The sequence below is a fragment of the Lutzomyia longipalpis genome, chromosome 1 (genome assembly GCF_024334085.1).
Source record: "Lutzomyia longipalpis isolate SR_M1_2022 chromosome 1, ASM2433408v1".
Lineage (NCBI taxonomy): Eukaryota > Metazoa > Arthropoda > Insecta > Diptera > Psychodidae > Lutzomyia > Lutzomyia longipalpis.
The window spans coordinates 2403703-2426283 of record NC_074707.1 but is presented as its reverse complement, the minus strand read 5'-3'; the positions used below and the strand labels follow the sequence as shown (position 1 = coordinate 2426283).

General features: G+C 37.6%; 3 protein-coding genes across 3 annotated transcripts in view; all 3 read left to right on the top strand.

Moving 5' to 3' along the window:
- The first annotated feature begins 168 nt into the window (after window positions 1–168).
- LOC129786816 (zinc finger protein 585A-like) lies at window positions 169–3954 on the top strand. The gene is made up of 4 exons (XM_055822056.1): window positions 169–367; window positions 447–1836; window positions 2334–2566; window positions 2637–3954. Exons 1-4 carry the CDS (start codon window positions 233–235, stop codon window positions 3909–3911), a joined length of 3033 nt encoding a protein of 1010 aa, XP_055678031.1. The 5' UTR covers window positions 169–232; the 3' UTR covers window positions 3912–3954.
- Window positions 3955–5283: 1329 nt separating this feature from the next.
- On the top strand, window positions 5284–7226 carry LOC129786464 (zinc finger protein 595-like). Its single transcript, XM_055821530.1, has 2 exons — window positions 5284–5528; window positions 5602–7226. The coding sequence occupies exons 1-2, from the start codon at window positions 5394–5396 to the stop codon at window positions 6937–6939; spliced, it is 1473 nt and encodes a 490-aa protein (XP_055677505.1). The 5' UTR covers window positions 5284–5393; the 3' UTR covers window positions 6940–7226.
- Window positions 7227–12806: 5580 nt separating this feature from the next.
- LOC129786399 (voltage-dependent calcium channel type A subunit alpha-1) overlaps window positions 12807–22581 on the top strand; it is an 82171-nt gene continuing 72396 nt past the window's right edge. The window contains exon 1 of the mRNA XM_055821383.1: window positions 12807–12845. The gene's annotated coding sequence lies outside the window, so the exon portion shown is untranslated. The remainder of the gene's footprint in view (window positions 12846–22581) is intronic.

Sequence of the window (22581 nt, the reverse complement as noted above, 5' to 3'; positions counted from 1 at the left end):
AAATGCCAAGAAATATCAAGAAATCTCAAAAAATCAAATTTCCGGTTGCAAAAAAGGATATCAAAATGCAATTTCATTCATGAAAAAAATTTCCCGCTAAAATTCCAATTAGTTCCACTGGAAAGTTTGGGAGAAACTTCCAATTGTCAATCATTGGAAAGACTGGAAAGTTTGTTGTCATTTTGCACAAATAATTTTTTCCTCAGAAAATTTTCATTAAAATTGGGGAAAAATGACGGAAAATTCTCTGGCCACTGGCAAAATTTGTCGCCTGTGCCTGGCAAAGGAGCAGGAAGTTTTCCTGGAGGATAATGTGTCCAAGGAGATGAAGTATTGGCAAGTTGTGACGAGTTTCACAAATATTGAGGTAAAATATTTGAAATGATTTATTTTTTGATGAATTTTGCAAAAAAAATATTCCCTTTTCTCCCCTTCCGGATGTGCAGTATTCAGTCCACGATGGACTACCACAGCTAATCTGTCGGATGTGTGCGTCCCAGCTGTCGAATATTCACGTTTTCAAGCAACGCTGTGAGACATCCCATGAGACTCTCTTGGCATCCCTTCCCAGCTCAAGTGCAGCTGTAAACTTCCTGGATGAGGAGGAGGAGGAGAAGTATTATCCGGAATTCAGCACAATAATCATCAAGGAGGATGAATCCCTCATTTCGGATCACTTTGATGACAGAGACATCATCATAGAGAACGAAGTTGTGCCCGATGAGGAGATTGAGACCTTGCTGGATGACAAGAATCTCATTGAGAAGGTGGAGACAAAGCTGGTGGAGACCGTGGCGAGGGTGAAGCCCAAGAAGGAGGAGTCAACAGAGCCAAAAGGAAAGCGAGTTCGTAGGAAAAATTATCAGTGCAATGAATGTGGTGTCCTCGTGGAGTCTCCGAGTAAATTAGCTCGTCACCTGCGGATTCATGTGTTTGACAACCAGAAAGTCCTGCACAGCTCCAAGATTGGCAAAGTCTTTTCGTGCAAGAACTGCGGCATGGCCTTCCTCAAGACAAAGCAGCTGCGTATCCATCTTCTCAATGGGCGATGCAAAAGAATGCCCGGTGTGCAAAATTATCCAATTGACGAGGATAGAGCCCTTCCGGAAAGTACCCAGCAGGATACAGATCCCGTGGAAGCAGCTGAAGAGAGCGGAATGGGTATTGTGGAGGCTTCAGAGGAACACCCACAGAGATTTACATGCTACATCTGTTCCCAACTGTATGACACCCTCGATGGGCTGGAAGAGCACCTCAAAGACATCCATGGGCGCGTGGGGGATCCCCTCTTCTGCTGCACACGATGCTCCTTCACGCACGAGTCGGCGGATGAGATGATTGAGCACTACCGCGTGAGTCAATCATGCGGCGAGGAGGCACGTTCCGGTGAGAAGGACAATCGCTTCAGCTGTGAGATCTGCAGCAAGCAATTCCGCTATAAATCCTCCCTGAAGAATCACAGTGTCTGCCACACGGGTGAGAAGCGCTTCGAGTGCGACATCTGCTTCAAGCGCTTCACGCGAAAGGGAGAAATCATCATCCACAAGCGATTGCACTTTGACCTGAGGCCGTACGTGTGTCAGGATTGCGGTATGGCCTTCCGGAAGTCCAGTAATCTCATCAGGCACAGAGTAATCCACACCGGGGAGGCAAACTACCAATGCCACATCTGCCTGCGACGCTTCAAATGGCCCACAGCTCTCAAATGTCACATGAACTCCCACACAGGTGAAAAACCCTACAAGTGCAAGTACTGCCCGAAGGCCTACACCAGCAATAGTGGTCTCATCAAGCACTACGCCAATCATCCGGACATTGAGGGCGAGGTGGAGGTTTGCAATTAACCGCTTCAATCTCACCTTACCAGCTCTAGAACCTTCTAGTAGTAGATCATCTTCTTGAATCTTCATCTTTGTACGCGTTCTTTGCTTCGGTTCCTAACCTCAAAATCAAAAAAAAAATGTATTCCAGTTCATGTTGCTCTGTGGGTCCGCTCGTGGTCTCTCTGCTCATTTTCAGCACTTTTTGTCTAATTATTGTTCTACATTGTAAATTAAACGTAAAATAAAATATTTATAGGCTAAATTAAATGTTTTTTCTTATTTTTTAGAGTTTGATTTTTTGAACATGGCGGTTCACTGGAAAGATTGGAAACTAATTCCAATGGATTGAAATTAAATTGCTGCGATTTTTAGAGTGAAAAATTGGCAAATTCTGTGAATTTTAGAGTTAGAATATGCAAGATAAAGGAACAAAGAACAAGAAAAGAATAATAATAAAAAAGGATTTTGCTTTTTTTTGTCAATTGGGTCAATTATGTCAAATTGTTTAAGACTGGAAAGCTCCTAAGATTTATTTTAGCTATTGGAAGAATCATTGGAAGGTTTATTTTTATTTGATCAATTTCAACAATTTTAAAATAGTTTTTTTTCGTGGAAAAATGTCCTTTTCTGATAAGAAAGTTTGCCGACTTTGCCTGACAAAGGAACAGGAAGTCCATCTGAGTGATAATGCAATAAAAACAAAGAAATACTGGCAGATTTTCAATGAATTCACCAACATTAAGGTTAGAAGGAATTTTTTTGAAATTCAATTGAGTATAAATTAAATTAAATTTTTTCTTTTACTTCCTGCAGTATTCACCTTACGATGGATTACCACAATCAATGTGCAGGATGTGCGCGTCACAGCTAACGAATTTTCACATTTTCAAGGAGCGCTGCTTGGCCTCCCATAAAACTCTCACGGAAACATTGGAGGAAGTTGAGGAGAAATATCATCCGGAAGCGAATACGTTCGTCTTCAGTGATGTGTTGGTCAAGGAGGACGAGAGTATGGCTTCAGATTACGATGATGGTGGAGATTTCTTAGTTGAAGACGTCAAGGTGGAGGTGGAAGAGACAAAAGTGAAGCTGGAAAAGAAATCAGAGCCAGGAAGTAGTGGCAAAAAGAGGATTCGCACGAAACCCTACAAATGCATACAGTGTGGAGTGCACATTGAGTCTCCCAGCAAATTAATTCGTCACCTCCGGATGCATCTGGTTGAGAACTCCACGGTCCAGCACACGGGGAAACTTGGGAAGGTGTTCTCATGCAAATGCTGCGGTGTGGCTTTCCTCAAGGTTAATCATCTACGCATCCATGTCCTCGGTGGGCGTTGCAAAAAAATGCCCGGAGCTGAGAATTTAATTGGGGAAGAGATTCAACCGCAACTGGATGGTCCGGATGAGGTGCTGGATGGCTACAAATGCTTCGTATGCCCTGAAATCCACACTAGCTTGGAAATTCTAAAAGATCACCTGGTGGAGGCGCACAAGAGACTCCAGGATGCCCCATTCAGCTGCATTAGATGCTCCTTCACGCACTCCTTTCCGGACGATATGATTTTGCACTATCGTAGCAGCAAATCTTGCGACACAATGGCGCGGTATGGAGAGAAGGAAACCCACCATACGTGCGACGTCTGTGGCAAACACTTCCGCTATCGATGCGACATCAAGAAACACATCCTGTGCCACAGCACAGAGAAGCGGGAGAAGCTCTTTGAATGTGACATCTGCCACAAGCGCTTCACACGGAAGTCCGAGATTAATGTCCACAAGAGATCCCATTTCAACATTAGACCCTTCATGTGTCAGGATTGTGGAGCACGATTCTGCAGGAGTAGCAACCTCCAGGCACACAGATTATCTCACACCGGGGAAGCCAAGTATGTGTGTGATGTGTGCCAGAAGCGTTTCAAGAGGAAGTCTGATCTCAATATGCACATGAATTCCCACACTGGCAATCGCCCCTTCAAATGCAAATTCTGCCCAAAGACCTACACCAGCAATGGGGGGCTCAACAAGCACTATGCGCATCATCCGGACAGGAAAAGGATCAGTAGACGTGTTGAGCCGGTTTGCAGGTAGAATGTATATAAATGCAAAGTAAAATATAACGGTAAAATAAAAATATATATAGTTGCATGGTACAGATTAAGGAGAAATGGGAATGTACTGGTAAGTTTCACTTGCGGGCTGTGATTCTTTCTTCAGAGGTCAGTCCAAGTGTGGCAACATTTGATGAAGATTGAGGTGAAATCTGGTAGAAAATTCAAGTGTGTCAAAGATTGAAGCTGGCAAACTCTGGGTAAGTCTAACTCGTGTATTGCTGTGATTCTTGGCGCAAGCCAAATTTTCTGAATTTGTGATTTATGAGACAAGTTTCTCCGACAAAAGATGATAACAAAGAGACTTTAGGAGCACAGAATTCCATCCGGAAGCGTCGGCAGGGAACCCGCATCTTAATCCAGCCAAATTAACACAACTATCTCCGGAGCTTTCGACGCAGTTTGCGCGTCTTCCTTAGAGCGGTCCGAAAAGTCTCATTTTGGCGGATTGCGTCAATAACACGTATATCTCGCTCAGCGGTATATGGGAGGGCTTTTGAGATTCTTCCTTCACTTTTTTACAATTTTCCACAAATTTCAACATTTACAACTTTTTACTGGACTCTTTTTCTCTTAAAGTCTCTGTTAAGGAAACTTTCCAAAACAGGATGGCAAGGAGGGCTATCCCCATGCGAGTTCAGTTTCCTTCCTTAGTGCCGTGTATTTTGGCTTTGCTGGTGAATTTTGGCGAAAAGCAGCAAATGGGTATTTGCGTTTAATGGTCAAACGAATCTTCCTGGTGGAATGACTGTGATTTATTAAGAAATCTTAAGTTATTTATACTGTACATTGGTTTTTGGTCCCACTGAAAGTGTGAGAAAATGCTTACTACTAAATTGGGTTAGTGCAAGGTGCAAAGAAAATACAAAAGATAGATAGGTAGATAAAAGACACAAAGCTTGCAAATTCTGTTGGTAATTTGCAAACGATATGACTTCTTTTACTTTGGGGGTGACGTACTCTGGAAGTACTTTGGATTTTTGGGAGTTACTATGGGCTATAATAACTTAGGGAGGAGTGCACTTTAGAATTGCCCTGAAGAAGATTCCTGAACGAGGTTTCTAACCTCAAACGTTTGACCTTCATTTTCTTTCAAAAGAAAATGTTTTTGCAAGTTGTCTTTCGACGATCTTGAAGTAATGGAACTTCCCTACACACAGATGTAGAAATTATCACAATATTTTTAAGAGATTTTATTCTGTGACGAATTGAAAAATGTCGATTTGGCCAGCCAAATCCTCCGAATGTTAATCTAGAAAATCTGGAATATGCTGAGCATAAAAAACGTTACAAATTTTCAAATCATGGAACTTTCCCGATATTCCATTCAATGTCTGGAAAACTGGAAATGTATTGGAAAGTTAAAATAAATATATTTGGGAAAGTTTGTTTTGATTTTTAGCATTTTCACACAGAAAAAAATCTAAATTTTTGGATAAAAATTAAATTATTGAATGAAAAAATGTCAGAAGCACTGATAGCTAGTGGAAAAGTGTGTCGACTGTGTTTGACGAAGGAGCAGGATGTGTATTTGGGTGATAAAATTAGCAAAGGATTGAAGTTCTGGCAAGTTTTCACAAGCATCACAAATATTCGGGTGAGTTTTTCAGAGCTTTTCTTCCCGGGAAAGATGGGAAATAATTGAATTTTCTCTCAATCCTGACCTGCAGTACTCCCCGCATGATGGGTTGCCACAGTCAATTTGTCGTATGTGTGCAGCGCAACTGACGAACATTCAGGTTTTCCGGGAACGCTGTGAGACTTCCAATGAAACCCTCCTGGGGACGCTTGCTCAAACGAGCACCAATGTGGATTATCTAGAGGGGGATGATGATGTTGTGCTGGAGGAGAAATACGATCCGGAGATTACTACGATCATTCTGCAGGAGGATGATTCCATGATATCGGACAATGATGTGGAGTATCTCGTTGAGGAAATCAAGGATGAGTTTGAGGAGCCACTGCAGGAGGATGAAGAAGTCGACATGGGGGAGGAAGAAACAGAAGAAGTTGAGGAACAAGAGACATCTGGTAAGAAGTACCGTGCAAAGAAATATCGTTGCAAGCAGTGCGGGGTACACGTGGAGTCTCCGAGTAAGTTGATGCGACACCTCCGGACGCACGTGCTGGAAGATCAAAAAGTCCTCCACAATTCCAAGATTGGCAAAGTCTTCTCCTGCAAGAGCTGCGGCGTGGCTTTCCTCAAGTCCAAACACCTTCGGATTCACGTTCTCAGTGGGCGGTGCAAAGGAATGCCCGGAGCTGAGAATTTGCTCCTGGAAGAGGATCGTCGACGTCCGGGAGGCACAGAAGGGCGTACCGAGGTGAAAAATGAGTTGACTGAGGAATTTGCGGAGGGCTACAGATGCTACGTTTGCGATAAATTGCACGAGAGTATGGATTTGCTGAAGAATCATCTCATAGAGATGCACAAAAAGCTCGGAGATCCCCTATTTTGCTGCATTCGATGTGATTTTACGCATGAATTTCCCGATGATATGATTGAGCATTATCGCGAGAATAAGCTATGCGACGACATGGCACGCTCCGGGGAGAAGGAAACGCATTTTACGTGTGAAATCTGCGACAAACACTTCCGGTTTCGATGCGACCTCAAGAAGCACAGCATATGCCACACGGGTGAAAAGGGCTTTGAATGCGACATATGCTTCAAGCGCTTCACGCGCAAGGGGGAGGTGGTCATCCACAAGAGGCAGCACTTCAACATTAAGCCCTATATGTGTCAGGAATGTGGGATTTGCTTCAGCAGGTGCAACAGCCTCGCACGGCATCGCTTGGTGCACACGGGAGAGGCAAAATGGGAGTGCGATGTGTGCCACAGACGCTTCAAATGGTCCTCCGTACTCAAAGTGCACCGATACTCCCACACAGGTGAGAAACCCTTCAAGTGCAAGCTCTGCTCCAAGGCATACACCAGTCGCAGTGGTCTCGTTAAGCACAGAGCTAAACATCCGGAAATAAAGGATGACGTCGATGTGAGCGATTAAACACACACACAAACATCGGGGGGGAGGGGGGGTGGTATTGCTGGTGGAATTATTTCAAGAAGAATCAAAAGAATTTTTAAAGTTCTTCCGGGAGGATACGGATTGCAAAGAATCAGAGAATTATTGAGACAAAGATCTCCAAAAACACAGCAATACCATCCCACAGGATCTCTTCTTTTAGAACATCTTTCCTTTTAACAAAAAACAAAAGAATTATTTTATAATTTAATTTAGATATTATGTAAGAAGAAAAATTGATTCAATAAAGTCGTTGGTTAGCATATAAATATTCCTCTTCTTTTAGCTGTGATTCTTTCTTCAAAGAAGCACAGCTTCTGTGTACACTCCAAAATGCATAGTCATCAGATCAGGCTCAAACTTGGGATGACCACTGTAGCGCCCGACTCACTATCCAGCGAATATTAACCTAGCTCATAGAGTGAGTACCCTTAGATTGGCGGTAACTGTAACGGCTGCCCTTCCCTCGGCAACGGCTTATGCCCCCAGGTTACAAACCCTCAAATAGGTGAGAGAGAGTACGAGAATCCTCAAGAGAATATAGGAGAGCACTGAGAGAGTAATTATGTGAGAGTAGTAAAGAGGGGATGATGAGAGTAGAGTCAGTAGGAGCTCAGCCTTGGTCGAGGGTGGCTGCGCAGTGAAAGTGCTCTGTAGAATTAGTTGAGGACAACGAGGGTGGAGGTTACTGGGGGATTTGACCAAAGCCCTGTGGCGCCCCCTATTCAGGGCGCCACACCACGAATTAGGTTCCCCACATTCCAAAAAACGTATGCGCCAAAAATTGGTCAGTCCGTCCGTCCGGCCGTCCGTCCGGCCGTCCGGAACCTTTCGCTAAATTACAAGAGAACGGTAATAGATAGAGACTTGCGGTCAACGGCAAAGTTCATATATCGGGTGGAAGACATTCGATTATGAAGTCAAATCCCACCCTCCACCCCCCGTCCGCCATTTTGAATAACCTCAAAATTTTGTTTTGCTTATATCTCAGCCCCTGTAATAGCTAAAAATCTGAAATTTTTATATGTTGTAGATGCCATCAAGACCTTCCCAACGATACCTCATTTTTGAAAATCGGCCAAGCCGTTTAGCCAATATGGCCGTTGCAATTTTTCATCGAAAATTGGTCATAACTCGAGAACGGCTTGACCGATTTTGATCAACTCGGACTCAAAAGCTTTCTTTTTCTTTCTTTCATTCTTTCTATAAATATCTTTATATTAACGAGCCCTATAACTGCTCGGAACATCACAAGTTCAAGAAATGACCGCAAGTGGCGCTAAAATCGAAAACAAAATTTTCGATGAGTTTTCAATAAATATCTCGAGCACCGCTTTATAGAATTGCTTCATATTTTGATATGTTATAGTTGACTATAATATCTTTCATTATGCCAAAAATGAAGAAAATCTATGTTGCCGTTCCGGAGATATCGCGTTTTAAAGTTAACATGTCAAATCATAACAGTTGCATAAGACCAAGCCCCGCGAAGCGGGGCGTTTTATATATACACTTATAAAAGAAATGTAAAATATAGGGGAACATGGGGCAATTTGTTAATTTTAATTGAGAAGCATATTTTCCTTGGTATGTACTGAGAAAATATTTTAATTTTATAATGACGACTGTCTTATAGGAAATTTTCTGGGCTACAACTTTGTCTCACACGATTTCTTTCTATCTCAATGGGAAAATGCATTTTCAGTCCATTTTCCGAACCTTGCGATATAACATTTTGCCCCAGTTACCCATATAAATGCATAGATATATACATTATATATACATATAAAAATGTAAAGATAAATATATATAAACTGCAAAGATAAAAATTAAATATAACATGGATGGAACAGTATAAAGCGAAAGAACGGTAAGTAAAACTTACGGGCTGTGATTCTTTCTTTGTCTGTGAAATGTGAAGATGGCTGAAAATTGAGGATGAGCAAATTTTGAGGAAAGACTTACTCGTGAGCCGAATCACAGCCAACGCCCGCCACGATTAAGGCTTTCTTCAAAATTTCTGCGCGTTGGCTGTGATTCGGTGCGCGAGTAAGTCTCTCTTCAAAATTTGCCCATCCTCAATTTTCAGCCATCTTCACATTTCACTGACAAAGAAAGAATCACAGCCTGTAAGTTTTACTTACCGTTCTTTCGCTTTATACTGTTCCATCTATTTTTTTTGCCTGGAATGAAAGCATAATAAATGTATTTAAATCAACCGGATAATGCCGGAAATAGAGGTGGAAATTGTGTTGATTTTTCATTTAGCTCCGAAAGGGAGACTTCCGTGTTAAAAATTGCGAATTAATTGTGTGCAAAAATCAATAAAAAAAAATCTCATAAAAAATATGTTGGGTATGAGCGTTCAAAATAAGGGAAGTAATGAAAATAATCTTTTATGGGAGCATCGGCAATCAAAAGTGAGAAGAAGTTTTATTGCGCGCAGCATCATTTTATGCTCTTCTGGGAAATTCAAAAAGGATTTGAGGAATTTTTCAGATTAAAATAAAAATTTGAAAAATCTAATAACAATATTTTTCAATCTTATCTTGAAGTTTCCAAGAAAAAAAAAATAGGGGATGGTGGTTCATATTCGACTATTCCGACATGTGATTTAATTGAATTGAGAAGAGAATTTCTCTGTTTAATAAAAAAAGACATTTTTACTTAAATGAAAATTCATTCAAAAAAATCTTTACAAGGAAAGGAAACTTTTTGGAACATTTTTAGATGAAACTGAAGGGTTGCAATAATATTAAAAGAAATTTAAAAGTTAAATAGTTAAAATACGTTTTTATTCCTTTTTCCAGTTTATATTGATTTGTATATACATTTTACATTCAAAAAAAAATCTTACAGACTTTATATTTATTAATTTCTAGAATTAATCGGAATTAATATCCTTATTTTACGATTTTCTTGTTTACCCTACGTATGCCAGGGATAAAACACAAACAAATGGACAAGATTTTTCGTAAATTAAAGTTTGATGAAAAGAAAAGTTATTTTTAAAGTTTGAAAATTAGAATTTTTTGATTAGGTATTTAACTGTCCGTACGCCATGACCAAAACTCTTACGCGCATTGCCATGGGGTAGGTGACCGACCCCATAGAATTTTTTGTAAAATAATCAAATTCTTTCGGTGAAATGTGCATTAATAGACTCCTGAGTACTCCATAAGAAGTCTTTAGTCCTTTTTAGAACACAAAAATAATTTTCAAATGAATTTTTTGATTATTTTTGCAATGAGTTTTTTGAGGTTAGAATGGTCAAGAAAAGAGATTTTTGAATTCCCTCTTCTTACATTTTTGTCAATTAATTTTTTTCTAGTGGTCGGATAAACCTGTAATATTGATACAATCTTCTCAGATAACCAAGAAACTTATTCCCAAAAGATAGGTTTTAAATACATGAAAATTAGGGCGTAGTAGCTCGAAATAGAGCTCTGGGATCAGTCACCTACCCTTCATAGCAATGTAATGCGAGGTTTAAAATTAAACAAAATACTTTCAGAAATTCCTTACTATGTACATAAGAATCGGCAGACCTTAATGATTGCTAAGAAAAAGAAACGTAATAATTAACCTACATAAGTGAAACGTTAAAAGAATATTGAAATTAATTTTTAGAGTTTTTTTAGCTGTGTTTTTTTTCTGTTTACCACCTAAATTTCAAAATATCTTCGGTTTTTCTTTAAATCTAAATCCTATTTCAATTTTTCACGTGGACGCGAAAGGGTTAAAAATTATTGCAAAATAATATAAAATAAAACTCTGGGGTCGATCACTTACCCCTCATGACGTATGGAGGGTTAATATCACATTAATTAATTTATAAATCAGTAAAACTAATATACATAGAATAAAAAAATCAGAATCTTTTGAAACATTGAGCATAAACCATATAATATAAAAAATAATATGTGGACTAGCGGACCTACCACGCCGAGTATTTGAAGGTTAAAATATGCATTCATTTTTGTAATTATTAACTTATTGCTCGCGTAGTCAGTCAATACGTTTTCATGAATATTTATTATTTTTTTCAATATTCCATTGAAGCTTAAAATCATTTTTTGAATGGTTCTGATTTCTGCAAAATTACAACAAAAAAATCATTCAAATCCTTTTTATTACATAAAATACATACATATATATGCAAAATTATTTCATTCGCAATTTTTGGTCACACAAAAGCTCTTTTACGTGTGTGCAATACATTTATTAATAATTTGTAATAGATATGTATGATTTTATGAATTCCTTCATTAATTTTAATGAATAAAATAATTAAATATTTTTCCCTCTAAGAGAAAATTTTCAAAGTCAAACTCAACACAGGAAATATCTGTGGAGTTGATAAAATGAAAATTCCCATCCTAAGCTCACAGAGAGCTAATTGCAATAATGTGGTTGGACGTTATAGAGAGTGCAGCATATGGATGCAAAAGCTGTGAAGAATCAAAAGCTAGAAATGCATTTTGTCCACCAGACTGCGGAGGGTTTTGTCCTTTTCCTTTTCAATGGGTAAAAGCTCCAGCAACGTAGATAGCTCAAAATGTGAGGGAGATTAATTTAGTTCTCCCCAGAGTGAAAGGAGCATAGAAAAGAGAAGCCGAGGTGGGTCTTCGGTGGGGTGGGTGTGGGAAAAGCTCTTCGTCTCTGTCACGCGCAATGTGTGTGTCGCTTATCAATCGAATGAGCTTCTGGCGTGCTTTTCCAGCATTTCCAATAAATTTTAGTCGTGTGCGAACAGCGGTAGAACGCACTAAGAGGTAATTTTACGTATCCGTGTACCCCAAGTCTTCCCGGGACAAGCTGCTTTTTTTTTTCTTCGCCTCTCCTCCCCCGCACCTTGTGCGTCTCCCTCCCGATGCGAGGGGATTTTGGGAGATTTGGTTGCTCTGTCACGAGGATTAATTTACGTTAAATGCGTGATTTTTGTGCTTTTTTTCTCTCTCAAATGAATTTAGTTCTTTTTTTTCGTTGGCTCCTCAATCAGTGAAAATTGTTGCTTCTCACAGTGAAGTGTGTGTGTTAGATCTTTTTTTTTTGAAGCTACTTGTGCTGGCCAGGAAAAAGCTTCTCATTCCCAATTTCCATTGCAAATATATAGATAAGAAATTTCTGTGTGAAAATTTGGCTGATTTTATAATGAAGAAATTTGCAAATTGAATTACATTCCAATTTTCATGTCATTTTCCTTTCTGTATCTTTTTAATATTTGCTGTTTTTTATCTTGGAGGAAATTAGGTAAATTTTTGAGGGAAGTTCTCTTCGACTTTTTTTTTCTCGTCATCACTCTGAGCTATCTTTCTGGGGAGAAGTAAAAAAAAAGAAATTCTGATAAAGAATGAATTTATACTGAATTTGCGTGTGATATATTTTCCATTTTCACTTGAAATATGCGAGAAAAAAAAGCTCAAAAGAGCAAAAACATATTTTTGAAGGAGTGAGGATTAAGAGAGATGAAAATACTGGTGGAATTATTTTTTTAAATCCTCATTTTGTGCCCCTGACTTTCGGGGAAATCAACTAGTGGGTAGCATATTGGAGCTTCTGTCGGCTATATAGCTGAAGCGTGCTCCTCGCTGAAGCTTTTTGCTGGCGCAGTGAAAGTTTTTATTTAGCTGGTGGATGATGGCGAAGAGTGTGTGTGTGCGAAACGAAAATAGATTTTCCAGGATTTCACAATAAATTTTCCCATACATTGAAGTGCCCGGGAGTCTCAACCCTCATGTAAAGGAGATTTTTTTCTTCTTTCCTCACATTTATTATCTATATATTTGACAAGGCGCCGAAATTCGAAAGACAAATACATGATTTAGTGTTGTGGCTGAAAAAGAATGGAACTTGGAAATTCAATTCAACGTAAAATGCTACAATATGTACGTATTGAAATTTTCTTTTATTTTAACCGAGACTTTTCGGTATTGAAAAATAATTTCTTATTAAATATTAGTGTTTAAAAGAAACCATTTAGAAGAAGAAATTTAAGGCTCAATTGATCAAAATACAAAAGCAGCATAAATTGAAACTTTCCCAATACATTATGTTTCAATATTTTTTTAATCATTCATAGAAAATCGATTTCTCAATAAATTTTAATAAAAATAATTTATTCTTCATTAAGACTAATATGTTTTCGAACTAAAGTAAGTTGATGTCCCTTCATTTGGGGTATATAACGATTTAATTAGCGGGCAATTTTCCCCTTCTCTTTAACAAAAAAGCCATACTTTGGAAGGAAAATGCAACTCATCACCCACAAACAATAAAAAATATCCTTCATTCATCATGCGTGGACTTTCGACAGCTGTCCATTCTTTTCCTGTCCATTGTTTAGATATATACATAACTTAGAAGGACATAACAGTGATTGACAAAATGTATTAAGCAGAAATAGAGGCAGGATTATTAAATCTTTCCATCTAACCAGAAAATGGGATCCATTGAGGAATGCTTTTGGGGATTTCTTGATTAAAATGGAAGTTTGCGAGCCCTTTCAATCAGTCTTTATTGTTACCTGTACACTGTATAAAGTGTAGCAGGTATTAAATGTTGCAGCAGATCAAAATCAAGAGAATGGCTTTAGAATTGGAACTTTCGTTCTATTATAATGAATCTTTGGAAAAGTATTCAAGAGACCAAAGGAAGTTTTCTGTATTTTCCATTTTTTTTGTTTTCTATTCATTAGATTTTCTTTTTTATTCATAAAGAAAAACGTTGATTGGAAGAAGAAAGAAAAACGAAAAGAAAGATTAAGGATTATTTAGGACCTTATTGATTATTATCCTTATCAGTTCTTTAATAATCTGCAAAATTTCTCATCATACAAAAGTTTCTAATTTACTGTCAAACCGTCGATTTGAAATGATCCGAATATATAACGAAGATTTATACCAATAAAATCAATCTTGCTAGAGATAATGTAAAGGGGGAGATTATATAACGATCGAATTTCAACCACATCATTGGCAATTGGAAATTGAAACTCTTCCTCGTATTTTTTTTCATTTTTTTTTAAATACAAAAGTAACAAGAAAATATCTTGAAAAATTTATAACTTCTCACTGTTTTTCTCTCAATTGCCCTCTATCCATTGACGCGAAAGACTTCCAGGAAATTCAGGGATATCCTTTTTTGCGTCCTGCACCGTTTTTTTTATTTCCTTTTCACAACTCAAGTTTATGATTTTTTTCCACTTTTGGAGTTATAATTTGCATGAATCATAACTCTGTCCGATTTTATACACAGAAAGTGATTGGAATAATCACACCCATTTCTCGTCAAAGTGTCGCGGTAAAGAATGAGAAAAGTTTTGTTCTTTTCACCCCTCGTCAAATACACCCACACCCCTACTCCTCGCGTGAACACACCTTTCCGCCGGAGATAAAGCAGTCACGATTTTCGTCTTTTGTGCAAAAAGTATATGAAAATTTACCTCAAATTCGAATTTCATCAATTTCCCATACGCACGATGCCCGAAAAAAAAGTTTATTTCCATAAACGAAATCAATTTTATTTTCAAAGTCTCGTGAAAATGGTGGAAACTTTTAAATGGAAATCAATTTTACAAAACACACAAAAAAATAGTATAAAATAAAAATTTTATTGATATTTATTTAGATTTTTGTCACTTAATTTTATTACTTTTTTATAGTTTTTTTTTTAACTTTTAGTGGGAAAATTGGACCTTTTGATGATTTTTTATTTCAATTAAAAAATAATTGTTTGATTAGATTCTACTAGTTCTGTTCATAAATATTATGTTATTTTATTCATTGAGAGAAAATAAACTATTTCGAAACATACAAAAGATTATCAAACAAGCTATCAATACAAATGCCGCGTAAACGTGAATTAAATCGGTGAAAAGCTTCAGCTTCATTTGAAATTTCATAAAAGTGGAAAAAGTTTTCATATTATCATAATTGCTAGGTGTGATTTGTATAACTTCTCATTTTATAATAAACTTCACAACAAAAAGCTCAAAATATGAAACTTATAAAATTAATCTCATGCAGAGATTGTTTGAGTTTTTGATATGAATTTCACGATGAAACTTCCCCATAGAGACTTTGATAACATTGTACCTATGATGGTTAAGTTGAGGATCATCATTATTCCCTTTTTCAACACATACACATAGCATCTCTTCTACCCCCCGCATATATGGTTTCCACGTCCTCGTAGACGTGCGTTTACTCGCAGCTTTTCACATCACATTCTCTTTCCCGCAAAGCTCATCTTTATGGGCACTTTTCGCCTTCCCACAACTACACTACAGGGAGAAAAGAATTTGAATTTATACGATAATGTATGTATTATTGTACATAATGATGTGCTTTCAACTTTTACAGCATTTCAGGGAGACACTCGAATTTTCAATCACGCGCCAACAGCGCCATGGATGTGGGGGGAAAAGTGCGTGCTTTCGAAAGCAGATTTTGCGTTTTTCACCTCCCCCTACACTCATCCTGTTGAGCAACTTTTCCCACTGATTTTCACTCCCCACATTGTGTTCACTCCCCCCCACACCCTGAACTTTTGCATGTTCCATGTCAAATGTGGAATTTGTGCGAAATTAAACTCTCAAAATTAGTCCTTAGGAGCTTTTTTTTCTGCGGGATCCTTTGCTCCATTTCCACCATGGGGTACGGGGTGGGATTGTCTTTACCTGTGGATGAGTGGGTGCAAGGAAAAAGGTAAATTCGGGATGAAGAGTGACTTGACAAAATACTAAAGTGTTTTATTTTTTGTTTGCTCTCCTTTCGCCATGTATAAGGTACTGAATTCAAATGTAATCCCCCACTCTTACCTTATCAGCCCCAAGGTAGAAAAAAAGGGGAGATTTTTTTCTTCATGCCCAAGGACCATAGAGAGATGGCAGAATGAGTGAGATTGTGTACACCGAAATCGATTGAGAGGAATATCCAACAATGCGAATTCCTTAGACTTTTCTTTCTTATTTTTTTTGCTTTACTTCACCCAATGACGAGCTTTAGATTCGGGACTGAGATTTTTTTTTGGGAAATGGTTGTTGGAGAGAAAGGGAAGAAACATGGGAAATCCCTATAAAAGTCCCCGTAGAGGAAATTAATTGACTCCATAATAAATCTAAGGGTGTGTGTGTTGAAGATCTCAAGAGGGAGGATTTTTCATTAGAGTCTCCCCATGGATGAAATTCTACGTTATTAAATTCCGAAACAGAGATTTTTTTTCATCTTATTGAGCTAATTTTGTCCCATGAAGAAGCATTTTAATTGGGAATAGAAGTGCGAAGAATTAATTTGCTGCCTAATCAAATATTTTCACACCATTTTATGCTTCCTTCGCATAGCTACGTCCTCTATTGAATTGCATGAGTCTAAATAGATTATGAATGTATTCGTTCATCTAATGCAATTGGTTTAAATTGAAAATAAAATCTGTTGGAAGTTTAATTTGCGAGATATGTGGAAAAATATATAAGTAAAGAAAGAAATATTGCATAAAATAATGAATTTTATTTTTAAATTTGAACACTTGGTTTGCCACGTGTGTGGTTCATAAACTAAATGTTAATTATTAATTATTACAATATTTAAAATTTAATAAAGTACCTGTTGCTCTTTGGCTTCGTGGTTGGAATTATACTGAACTTTATCGAGCTTCATCACCAAAGTTGGGAGCTTTTTTTTATTCAGGAAGAATATATGTATGTTTTTCGACGTTTTCTTTTCTTTAAATTAACTTTAAAGCTAATTTTACTTTTTTATTGGTTCAATTAAAATGATTAGAATAAGCAACAAATCATTGGATTTATTGTTGTTTTGAACATGATTATAAAAATTCCGAAAACAAGGCATAAATTTCTTTTTTTAGGAAGAGAAAAATTATATAATTCTTTATTTGTTCAAATAAAAAAGCAATAAAAGCAATTTTTTACGGCATACCTAACAATATATTCGCATAATGTGCCTTTTGAGCCATAGGGATCAGGCGATGTTACTCCATCTTATCCTTATGTAGACGGGGGGAGCATCAAGAAATAATGTTACAAAGTAAACGAGAGAATCCACACTTCAGATCCAATTATCCGGGGATTATTAACCCACAACTCAATATACAGAGCGAGAGGAAAGTCTATAGTTTGTGCCGAAAGCCGGGGTGAACGACTAAATTAGAGGTGGATGACGGTGGGTGGTGATGACGCCTCTGCTACCGGATACATTGTCTCTCCCACATTGCTAATTTCACGCACACAGCAAAATCCTGGCAGGAGGGCAGGTCCATGTGAACCAGAGTGGGAAGGAAAATTCACAACACCCCATGTAGCTTTCGGGGTGGGTACACGCGGGATGAGGAGATGTAGGCACGGAAGAGACGAGGACTTGTAAATTGCATCGATATCAGCCACCTGTTGCGAAGTAAATTAAACTCCGACGTCCCTCCCCCCTGTCAATGTATTGATATCAAAGCCCGAAGAGAGTCCAGCTTTCTCGTTGCCTCAGCGACGGAGATTAGCATTTTTTTTTGGCTGACAAATCCATTAAACACACTGTTCGCTCACATTAAACATCCATCGTACACCATTTCAAAATGATCACCCAATCGAGGGAAGAGGGGAGAATGGAAGTGAAATTTGATCTCAGCTTCGGATAAAATTGTGTCAGTCCACTTGGGGCAATGTATGAGGGGGGTGGTGGATGTATCTGCATGAAAAGCTCAGAAAGCTTGTGAGGCACTTGTTGCATATATAACACAAAGTTGGGAGAGAATGTACTGGGCAACCACATAAAATCCCTTTCGTCACAATCTCAAATTGAAAGCAAAATTCCCCTGAGGCATTGATTTCGTGTGGGTGGGCAGGTTAAATTGTTTTGTTGCCAAAGTAATCACTTAATGATAAGTTCTAGCATGAGAAATAAATCCCAATTAGGTGATTTAATAAAGGATAAAATTTTGGTGTTGATACATAGAATCTTGAAGAGAAATTAAATACGGTAAAGGAATCAAAGTAAAAAATGTTCTGTAGTAGGATTTTTTCTTGGAATTCAGAAGCAATGGAAAATTCGGAAAATGAATTATAAACTAATTTAGAAACTTTTATTAAATTTCGAGAGACTTTTTCTAAATTAGTTTTATAATATTTCTGATGCTAGAAGGTCCCCTGACAAAATAATATACGGTTTTCCTCATTTTCCTCGTTAAGAGAAAACAACGTAAACTGATGCCAATTTTTATGCGAAGCAACTCTCCTGTTTTATGTAGATATCTCTTCATCCTTTTACAGAGAAATCCATCGAATTCATTGCGTATATTAAAAAATACATAGCGTGCCACAGCATAAAAGCTCCTTTTTTTAGGATTCACACGAACTCCTTTGGGCGAGACAGAATCTATAGGTAGAATATTTTAAAAATTATATTTGAATATTCATGGACGTAGACGATAAAATTTGAGTTTTAAGAGAATAAAAAAATTGTACATTTTTTGAGCTACAGAAGAGCAGTGAAAATTGAGACCATGTGGAAAATTGAGTGAGGCTGAGATTGCGTGAAATGCGATGCGATGGCTATGAGGCAAAATGTGACATCACCAGTCAGTTTGCCCCATGGGTATATCAATTTTCTCCATATATATATTTGAAGGAGAAGAAAATGTCGTCGAATGTTACAATTCCGCTCTGTGCGAAAAGACATCCAAAAGAGTCTGTTAAATCACCTTTCTTGGAGGATTAGTTGGCTCATCCCTCGCCTAGGGCCACGCTACACTTCCTCCCCCTTTCCCCAACTCATTTTTCCTTCTCTCCTGCGCCACACTGTATGTGATTCCCGTCGAAAGATCCCTGCGTCGTGGGCATAGAGAAAAAAAACGCTCTCCCTATTATAATCCCCCCAATACAAATGATAGAGGGGCACGAAAGGGAAATTGATGGGGCAGGAAAATCTCGCCTCGGTGCGTTGAGAGGATTCACCGTACACACGAGGAATGTGTTGTGGGGCAAAAACGGCGTTGCTTCCGGAGTGCCAATGAGATGATTCGCTCAAACAACACATTCAACGCATATGCACATGCTTTGAATACATAATAGCCAAAGAGACTAGACTTGAGCACTTCACACCCAGCAAATCCCATAGAAGATAAAACATTTTCACACCTATTCAAATTACACTCTCATGCACAAATGTTCCACATATTTTCTCTCATTCCACAACATTAAATTTCCAAATTGGCAGCGGGGGTGGAAATTTTGTGAATTGAAAAGCAATTTGGTGATGTGGTTTTTTTTTGTGCTCTTCTTTGGTTGGACCATTAACCTACATAAAAGCCATATTCGAACATTTTGTAATGCTCCTAACAGATTCTGCGAATTTAATCTACGAAAAGACCATCACCAATCCCAAACATTTTATTTTCGACAAAAAGCACAGAAAAAGAGATGAAAATTGAAAGAAATCTCTGTTGAACGAAGCGGTGTGGAGCTTTATGCATGAAAACTTGGAAAAAGCTCTTAGTATGCTTAAAGCTTTGTCGCTTGTGGGCATTATGTATCTACATTCTCAAAATCTGAGTCTCTAAGGAGCTTTTCTTAAAATACTACAATGTAAAATCACATACCTAGAGAGAAGAATATTTTGAAATTGAAAAAAGAGCTTTTCAGTGTTTTTGAAATTCCGGTATTTTTTATCAAGTAATAATATTTTCTTACCTCCAAAGCTCAAGGTACGAAAGCTGTATAATATACAAAACGTCTTTTACATAATTCCTTGAAAGTTCAATGAAACGGATAAATTGTGAGTGAATTTTGATCTTATCGAGACAAAACAAAATTTTATACATTGATATATACTACAATAAGTTTTAGTAAAGCTGCGTGTTGCGGGAATCCGAAAAAGCCCTTGGGGGATTATATTCTTGCGGAAATACCATCACCATTTTTCCCACTTGCACACGCCTTTTCCGGGTGGTGGAGAAAAAGGGGTGAAGTATGGGGTGGGAAAAGGGATCCTCTTCAAAAGAACCAAAGTTAACCCAAACATAAAGTATAAGACGCAGAAAAGCTCAAAGCTCTCAAAATGGTTTTTATCCAATTTACCCAATAGATAGATCTATTTTGTATTATATAAAATAATATATACATGGCATTTTAAATCTTTGCACAAATTTGAAATTCATAAATTTAAATTGCGACGCAAACAAGGGTTCTGAATGGGAAGAGAATAAATATCAAAAAAGTGTTTCGTGCCACCCCCTAAAAAAAAGAATAAACAAATTCCCCCACCATGTTTACCTTTCATGTATTACATTAATATTTTATTCGTGTTCATCACATTTCTTCTATTAAATTGTTCTAAGTGATGTAATATGACGATTGAGGGGAACACATCAGAAAATTATTATTATCTGTGGTTTGGTAGGTTTAGTAGGTATACAAATACATACATATTACCTACATATATATAAAAGTATTGGGGAGAAAATGTAGAGGTATTACAAAGAAGGCTCAATGCGGAGAAATATCATTTCATTTGCTGCCCTTAAAATTGTTGTAGGTAAATCCGATTATGGGTAAAAGTTGACGTAAAATGCCATAGCATGGCAGTAATGTATGCTTTGATGCTTTTATGTTAACATTATTGTCATACAGTCAAAGCCGATATTATATGGAAGTCCGCAGCCTAGGGGGGACTTCAAAAAAAAAAAAAAAAACACATCAAACGGACTTTTAGGTAAACAGACAGATTTTTGGAATTTCATAAAACACCCGGCCGCCCCCGCCCCCTATATCATTTATTTCTCTACCGGGGGTACAAAAATTTAATAAATCATTGCCATACCATTCGTAATAAATTTATTGCCGTCTTTTACCACTGACTGTATACACTTGGGGGGGAATGAATTTTCATTAAATAATTTCTTCGTTAATTTTCACCTTCAAGCACATTTCAGCCCCGGTTGTACTTAAATATGTATACAGAATAGGGTTGATTGAATGAATTGGACTTTCTCCGGGATGTTTGACTATTTTTTTTTGGGACATAAACACCTTGAGGTGCCATCATGTTCTTCTTTATTAAATTCATTGGTTTTTGAGCATTTTTAGCATGCCTTAAAAAAAAATGAGAAGTAAATTGTTCCAGAAAAGTTTGATTGAAAACTTTTTCACAAAGTTACATCATTAGTGAAGTCTATTAGGGTGACTCTTCTTTAATACCTGCCCACTGCCCATATACAAAAAAAATAATACCAAGAAGAGACACAAATTAATTTACATACTTTTGGCTTTATCTTCAGCTTCAAGTGGTGAGGGAGTTTTCAAATTTTTCTCTTCTCTGCCTCGCGGGTGTTCTTTGAAATTTTCCTTTAGCAACCCAAGTGGAAACGCATGGTGGTATTTTCAAGTTTTGAGAAATTAGCGGCTGAGGGTTGGACAATAGCTGTCATTTATGTTTTTAGGAAAAAAGAGCCCTTTATTCACTGTTATCATGCAAGTTTTACGTTGTGCATTTAACAAGCTCTTGTACGTGTGTTAAAAATCGGCGAATGAAGTTTACAAAACATCCTGAAGGTGTTCTAAAACCAATTGAACTTTTTCCTTATAAATTCTATAAAGTTTTAATCAAAAGGAAACAAGTAGTTTTGTGATAAATATTGATGCATTGATATGAAAGAAAAATTATGCTATTACCTTTATGGACTTATTTCATGCTATCACTGCCGGAAGTGATTAATATGTTCGATATTACAGAAAGCATTGAATTATGATATTAGAATTCCTGTTCAATGAGTGAAAAAATATTGGAGAAATGATTAAGGAGTCCGCATGGGGTGGAAAAGAAATGTTTGTCGTGTATTGGGGCAAAGCTCTGGCAAAGCTCATTAGAAACATACATATAATAATGATACATATATGTACATTTGTATGTATATAATCCAGATATTTAGCATTAAGCTTTTTCTCTGAAAATACATTTTTTTTCTGTAAAATTGGCAAATGTCGATGGTTATTGCAAAATGTTGGGAGATTATCGAGATCTCTTTGAGAGAACGATGAAGAGCACTTTCACCTCAAATTGAACACAAGCTCCCAGTAAGAAAGTATACGCAATAGGCATCAATCAATCTTAATTTGGAACTCGCAGAACAGAGATGAAAACATAAAAATAGCCTTTTTGTGCGTTCAATATGAAATTCCTCGTACTCACAATTCCTCCACAATACATCTGTCCGACTCTGTGGGGGATGTTTCAGCAGAGGTGTTTTCCCGGGAGGTACCTCCCTTCGTGCACAGCCCACAGTCCGCCTAATATATTGAAGTCTCATTCTGTGAAGTGTTTTCATCAGTTTTTCCCTCGTGATTATTTGTTTGTGTTTGCCATACATACAAAATTACTTTATCGCCCTGCAAACAATTTCACCCATTTTGCCCTCTTGTTCCTCGCGCCATGGCAAATTGTTTTCGCTGCGGTAAAAGCGGAAAGGATTCAATGTGAGAGGACTTGTTCCAGGAGGTACACGCAGCACGCAAAAGGGGTTTAAGGGAGGATGTGCGTGAAACATTTTGAATTTCCGTGGTTCACCCTCTCTCTTTAAATTTATTTCGTTGGCCCTCGGAATAACCACAATTTCGTGGTA

Bases quoted from the DNA above. Each gene is read 5' to 3' on its own strand.
- LOC129786464 (XM_055821530.1), top strand. From the start codon at position 5,394: ATGTCAGAAGCACTGATAGCTAGTGGAAAAGTGTGTCGACTGTGTTTG. The intron at 5,529-5,601 runs GTGAGTTTTTCA...CCTGACCTGCAG, and splicing joins CAAGCATCACAAATATTCGG to TACTCCCCGCATGATGGGTT.
- LOC129786816 (XM_055822056.1), top strand. From the start codon at position 233: ATGACGGAAAATTCTCTGGCCACTGGCAAAATTTGTCGCCTGTGCCTG. The intron at 368-446 runs GTAAAATATTTG...CCGGATGTGCAG, and splicing joins CGAGTTTCACAAATATTGAG to TATTCAGTCCACGATGGACT. The intron at 2,567-2,636 runs GTTAGAAGGAAT...TACTTCCTGCAG, and splicing joins ATGAATTCACCAACATTAAG to TATTCACCTTACGATGGATT.